The following is a 7,039-nucleotide window of genomic DNA, read 5'->3' on the forward strand; positions in this document are numbered from 1 at the left end:
TAAATAATGACAAAAATTAATCAAATAGAAACCTTTTTTCATCAATAAATAAACATGCAAAATAAACATTTTTTACTAAAAAATATATTTTCCTTAATTATATGTATGACCAGTGTCAGTATTGTTAAACACAATAATAAAAATAACGAGATAATTTAATAATAATAATAATAAAATCATATATTTTAATGAAGGGTACCGCTTAAGGTGGGTGGGTAGGATGTTAATACCTTCCCTACCTTTTAACCGACTCCCGAATCTGGATATAAAAAATCAAAAAGCCCAAAGTAATTTGGCTTAAAAGATTTTTCTACATTTTTAACTAAATTTACTCTAAATAAAGTCGTGCAGTCAAAAATTCGGGGCACGACAGCTGACGATTATGTTGGGAACTTTTTTTAGAGAGTTCGTCCCACAATCAATAAAGTGTGTGACTGTTTGTCTATTATATAATCAATAACTAACTTTTAATCCTAACCATCTATAATTGGTTGTAAAACCCAAAATTTTATGAGAAATTTTCTTACTTGAGTAGCTATATATATTCATAAAACATCATATTCATGGATTATCCCTGAAAAATATGTGAATTTGGGTTTGTGTATTATGATATTATGAATAATTTTCAAGTGTGGTAAAATGATATCACGAGTGGTTACATACCAAAGCATCGTCCCTACTCCCAAGCTATATCATACAATCACTAAGAAGTTGAGGTGCTTGTTGTCATTGTCAACCATAGCACACTTGATTATACGAATATACGTTTTTTGTCTAACTTACTAGTACTCCATGACCTTTATAAGCATATTTCAATATCACTAATCTATTCATCATTCCGAGTTAGAACATGTCAAACATAAAAAAAAATCAGACAAAATGTAACAGCTTATATTTGAGAAATGTTTGATTTTCTAAAGAAGGAAAAAATGAGACATAGCACAGTATAAAAAATTGCGCCATGTTTTATTTCTAAATTGCCTTTCCTACTAGATAAAAATCTCTTCATAAACATTAAGAAAGTCTTATTTTTTTCTCCTTTACTGAACCAACAAATTACTATACTATCTTCTATTTATTCATATTATTTTTATAAATAATGAACTAACAGTGTACAGAACTCTTAGACTATCGGTATATACATTTTTTCCTCTTGACTGAACCAAAAAGAAGTACCATTGATTGGATGTACGTGTATCTGAAAGGCCTGGCCCGCTACTTATCTCGGTTTGGCCCACACTATTTACAACAGTGTTTTGGGCCTTTGTTTCTAGCACCATTTTGACAAGCCCTCTTTTTTCAACGTCGGCGGAGAAGATGCCCACGTTCACTTTGGTCCATGTGTGGGTTCAGCTTGGATCTCCATCTTGGTTTTATTAGATTGCACATCATTTCTTCAGAATTTATATAGAAAGGTTGACCCCAAGCCCAAGGTAGAATTAGGTTGTAGCTGTTTTGACTATTATTAATAGTGTATTATTAGGTTGAACTAGGTTGAAGTATTATTAGGTAGAACTAGGTTGAATCCTAATATAAACTTGATGACCTCGTCGATAATCCGTAAAACTAAATTCGTATAAACTTTTATTACTTAAAAAACATTACCCTGAAAGCTAATTAACATTCAAAATACCTAGCTAGTGGGTGTATGAAAATGTAGAATCCCTTCTGTAAGAGATAAATCAATCTCTATACTATTAGATGATATATCAAATTAATGTGTCAAAAACCGACGTGCTTTTAAATCACATGTTTTCTTTTGGTTGTTCATGTATGAACCCCAAGTATGTTATGTGGGTGAACAACATTTGTCATGTTCTGTTGATTTCAAAATTATTAATTTAATACAGAAGAATTGAGGACCACTTGTTTATATGTCCCTTCCATGCATGTCTTTCCCACGTTTTCCTCTTTAATTGATTTCTTGTTTCTTCAAATTTCATAGACTTCTCGAGAGAGTGGTGTGTGTGAGAAACATAAAGGATAAGGGCTCTATTTCGTCCACAAAATTGTGATGCTACGCAGGCCTAGGAATTACATGGATATAGCTCATCTTAGAGTCTCCTTCCAAGCTAAGATAAGGTACAAAACATCATAAATCAACATAGCGTAAGGGAATCATCAAAAATATGAACACTAACAACTTCCCTATCAAAGTTGAGTCATTCCATGTTTTTGATGCTGATGCATTATCACCGACAATATAATATTCATCTATGACTCAAATTTCCATGTTGCCTAATAATATGATTCTCTTAATTATTAAGCTGATTCATTATCACCAATAATATTCATTGATTACACAAGTTCTTTCTATTCTGAATGTATGTCCCCAAATAATGCATTCCACTTGAAACGCCGTGAAGCAATTTATTCTGAAATTTCATGTTAGACACACCCATTTTATAATTATTATTAATTATTTAATCAGGTAAACCAGGACTAATATAAAATAATTTTCAAATTCTGATAAATTTTCATCCATGAAAACGCAAAAAATTGCAGTTGGAAAACCTTGCTCACTTGTGGGGTATGTCTTAAGGTGGCAATACAAAACACTGTGCTCAAATTAAGAAAGTGATTAATATGATGTTTTACTACTTTGCCATTTTATCTCAATAATACCCATGCTTATTTATTTTCAGTTTTTATATGTAAAATGAGAGTGACATGAGAACAACTGTTATATTGCTATCTTGTTTTTTTTATAAAAGAAACCGAGTAAACATAAAATCATGTCATTTTCCTTCAACTTTGCCAAATAAACTTATTTCCTTTACTTAATTCCGATAATGAACTTGTAAGACAATGAAATTAAAAAAGGTCTTTAATCGAGATCCACTTTATATAGAGAATCTCTATTCTCTAACAAAACATTAGGCAAGGTGGGGTAACCATTAAAAATTGAATGTTTGAAGTTAGATAAGAATGGAATAGGTGGAAACACGTAAGCATGTTTCAAACACGACCAATTGAGCCAACTAGTTTTGAACTTTTGCACTTTTCCACTGTTCAACTTGGTCCTACAAAGGTTGTCAACAAAAAAACTTGAGTTTCTTATAAATAAATATGAACCATTAACAATTCTCATATACCCTCTTTCCATCTTCAACTACAACAATCACAAACAAAATGGCTCTAACACTTCGTTCCTCTATTTCTTTCATTAACCAGAATCAAACCAAAGTCCTAAAAGCTTCTGATGATGTTCTTTCCAAAGTTTCCTTTCCAAAAATGAATTCATCGTGTTGTCTAAGAGCAAAGAGTTCCATGCAAGAAGCACATGTCACACAGGATAACAACAATAACATCAACTCCAATGAAAAGGTTCATGCTCCATCTATTGCTCATAACCAAGGTGATTCAATGAGAGTGCCCGTGTTTGTGATGCTACCATTAGATACTGTAACAATGGGAGGAAGCTTGAATAAGCCAAGAGCAATGAATGCTAGTTTGATGGCACTGAAGAGTGCAGGAGTTGAAGGAGTAATGGTTGATGCTTGGTGGGGTTTGGTGGAAAAAGATGGTCCTTTGAAGTATAACTGGGAAGCCTATGCTGAACTTGTGCAAATGGTACAAAAGCATGGCTTGAAGCTTCAGATTGTTATGTCTTTCCATCAATGTGGAGGAAATGTTGGAGACTCCTGCAGGTATGTGAGAGTTCTCATTTTTAAGTTTCTCAAACTTGTTCAAGATTTTTTTGTGCCTTTGTTTTTTGCATTTTTAAGGTACTAATTGTGTTTTATTAATTTTTCAGCATTCCTCTGCCCCCATGGGTTGTGGAGGAAATCAACAAGAACCCTGATCTGGTTTACACAGACAGATCAGGGAAGAGGAATCCCGAGTACATCTCCTTAGGCTGTGATTCACTGCCAGTTCTAAGGGGAAGGAGTCCACTCCAGGTGTATTCTGATTACATGAGAAGCTTCCATGACAGATTCAGAGATTATTTGGGAAATGTAATCACAGTAAGTACTCTAACAACTTGAGCTATAATTTTTGGGGTTAAGTTAACATATATGAAAGAAATTCAGGTATATTTTTTAGGTAGCAGTGAGCCTTTCTGTCCTTATCATATTAAGTACATTAGGATCTAGGAGCCACACACCCTTATTTAGGATGGGTCAATATGATGAATAATATCAAATAAAATTATGGTACTGAAATTTGGCCTTTCACCTTTAAGTTTCAACCATGATAATAAGAGTAGTTGTTATGTTGCAAGATTTTCTAAGTCCAAATTCATCTGCAGGAAATCCAAGTGGGGTTAGGTCCTTGTGGGGAGCTGAGGTACCCATCTTATCCAGAAAGCAATGGTTGGAGATTTCCCGGAATTGGAGAATTCCAGTGCTATGATAAGGTATGAAAAAGTAAAAAGCACTATTAAAAACAATAATTTGGAACTATTTTTAAAAAATGTACCTAAAACATGGCAATGATAGAGATGTCTTGTGACAACAAGGAAATTACACATGTGACAGAATTTTATAAAATCTAGATACAAAAATAACTTTTCTTCATTTTACTTTGTTTTATGTGAATTTAAAATGACTTGTTTGTCTTACAGTATATGAGAGCTTCTTTGGAAGCATCAGCTGAGGCCATTGGGAAGAAAGAATGGGGAAGAGGTGGACCCCATGATTCAGGTCATTACAATCAATTTCCTGAGGATACTGGATTTTTCAAAAGAGAAGGAACATGGAACACAGAATATGGACACTTCTTCCTTAACTGGTATTCAAGCAAACTAGTGGCACATGGTGACAAGATCCTTGTATCTGCCAAAACCATATTCCAAACAACAGGAGTGAAACTATCTGCTAAAATAGCTGGAATCCATTGGCATTACAAAGCAAGGTCTCATGCAACTGAACTAACTGCTGGCTACTATAACACAAGGTTCCATGATGGTTATGAACCAATAGCACAAATGCTAGCAAAACATGGAGTTGTGTTCAACTTCACATGCATGGAAATGAAAGATAAAGAGCAACCTGGACATGCTAATTGTTCACCTGAAGGGTTAGTTCAACAAGTTAAGATGGCAACTAAGAAAGCAGGAGTAGAACTTGCAGGTGAAAATGCATTGGAGAGATATGATGCAAGTGCATATTCTCAAGTTTTATCAACAAGTAGGTGTGATTCTGGTCATGGGTTGAGTGCATTTACTTATCTTAGAATGAATAAAAGATTGTTTGAGGGTGAGAATTGGAGACACCTAGTAGAATTTGTGAAGAGCATGTCTGAAGGTGGTAGGAGGCAAAGACTCTCAGATTCTGATTCATGTGGGACTGATCTTTATGTTGGCCACATCAAAGGAACAAAGAAACAAGATCTTCAAGAGGTTACACTTGTGTGAAAAAATATGATAGCATCATGTGCAGGTTGTTATGTATAGTTAAAAACATCATAATTTTGCTTAGAAAAGGGGAGAATCGGTAGGAAAAAAATGGGAAAAATAGGCTGTAGAATTGTGGTGGGTATAAATATTAAAAATGGCATATTTCTTGCCAAAACATGAGAAGATCAATATTATTTTATTTCATGTTAATGTATATCTCCAAACTTTTGATAGGGTTGGTTCATTGGAATTTTTCTTTAGTACTTATTCTATCGTGTCTCATTATTCAACATATGTATAAAACAAGAGTAAAATAGAAACTTATCTCCGTTGGAGAAGACCATACTTGTTGGGTGAAGAAGCACTGCAATACCAGCACATACAAACCTTTTCTTTGGACTGGTTTAATTGTGGCAAATGCTATAGTACAAAGCGGGTATATGCTGGACCAACAATAACATATCAGAAATATTCGATTATCATAAACGATGGACGTGTAAAAAATTAATGCAATTGAACTTCACATACTTATTTACCTCTGCAAACCAATTTAGATGGAGACGATAGAGAAGTCGTATTGGGATCAGTTTTTGAGGTTTGTCAATAATGCTATATAGAAAAGTAATGCATATAGAATTGAAGAAGAATGAAATCTTATTGTGTTTTATTAATGAGAGAAAGGAAAAATTTATACTAGTTTGGTTAGTTGCTTGTGATAGAAGCAACCGATTAGAAAAGCCAAAAATAATCAAAACTAACTTAACTAAAATAACAGAATTGTTAATAAGCACATGTCAACATAAAATGCTCTACTACAATTCATTCTTCTAGAAGATAACATATGGCTGCCCAAGGAGGGGAAAGAGACATTCGCCAAAGGGAACTCTTTATGCGCCAATCTGTCCAGACTGATGTGCCAATGTGATGCGCCACAGATTCAGACAGATGTGCCAATAGCACTCGGTCAAGCATAAGCCCGATGCACCATCCTCAGTCAGGGCCGATAAGCTGACTCGGTCACAAAGTCCTTGGTCCAACATAATGCTCTGATGCACTTAGGCCTTGGCTATGGCACAATTTCTGACCTGATACTAATAAACTTGAGCAGCATCAATATGATTGCTGGCTGCATCATGAAGGCTTGGCAAAATAATCAGATGATATCTTCATTAAATGCAATGCTTGCTTGAAGCTTTCCACTATTTGAGTCATTGCTGGTCTATCTTTACGATTCATCTTTAAGAAACTATCAACCGACTTAAGCTATTTTACGAGCTGCATGACTGCATCCAAAGCATATTGGTTCCACATACGTGAAAACAGCCAAAGTGGTTAATTGTAATTCCTATCTCCCTTTAAATCATAGCACTTTAGATTTTTTAATCCTAAATTTATGTGTTAAGTGTAGTTATGCTCAATGGGAATAAAACAATGAGAACCGATAACTTCCGCAATTGTGTATTTTAAAACGACATTAACATTAACAAGTACATATTAAATAAATATTTTCTATAATTTTCTAATTACATGTTAGGCATATACATTCCCGTAAAGTGGGATTATTTGATCAAGTCTCGATACAAAAATAAATCATTCAAATCCGTATAAATTAATTGATTTTAATTGATTTGGTCCATATAGTGTATTATATTTAAAAAATTATACCCTGTTTATTTATTTGAGTTATGGATTCTGTTG

At 33.9% G+C, this 7,039-nt stretch overlaps 1 protein-coding gene across 1 annotated transcript; it reads left to right on the forward strand.

Annotated features, from left to right (window-relative positions):
- On the forward strand, positions 3,073 to 5,588 carry LOC109331222 (beta-amylase 3, chloroplastic-like). Its single transcript, XM_019565596.1, has 4 exons — positions 3,073 to 3,650; positions 3,758 to 3,968; positions 4,253 to 4,360; positions 4,568 to 5,588. Exons 1-4 carry the CDS (start codon positions 3,133 to 3,135, stop codon positions 5,357 to 5,359), a joined length of 1,629 nt encoding a protein of 542 aa, XP_019421141.1. The 5' UTR covers positions 3,073 to 3,132; the 3' UTR covers positions 5,360 to 5,588.

The sequence above is a fragment of the Lupinus angustifolius genome, chromosome LG17, assembly GCF_001865875.1.
Source record: "Lupinus angustifolius cultivar Tanjil chromosome LG17, LupAngTanjil_v1.0, whole genome shotgun sequence".
NCBI classification, from domain to species: domain Eukaryota; kingdom Viridiplantae; phylum Streptophyta; class Magnoliopsida; order Fabales; family Fabaceae; genus Lupinus; species Lupinus angustifolius.

Bases quoted from the DNA above. Each gene is read 5' to 3' on its own strand.
- LOC109331222 (XM_019565596.1), top strand. From the start codon at position 3,133: ATGGCTCTAACACTTCGTTCCTCTATTTCTTTCATTAACCAGAATCAA. The intron at 3,969-4,252 runs GTAAGTACTCTA...ATTCATCTGCAG, and splicing joins ATTTGGGAAATGTAATCACA to GAAATCCAAGTGGGGTTAGG. The intron at 4,361-4,567 runs GTATGAAAAAGT...TTTGTCTTACAG, and splicing joins AATTCCAGTGCTATGATAAG to TATATGAGAGCTTCTTTGGA.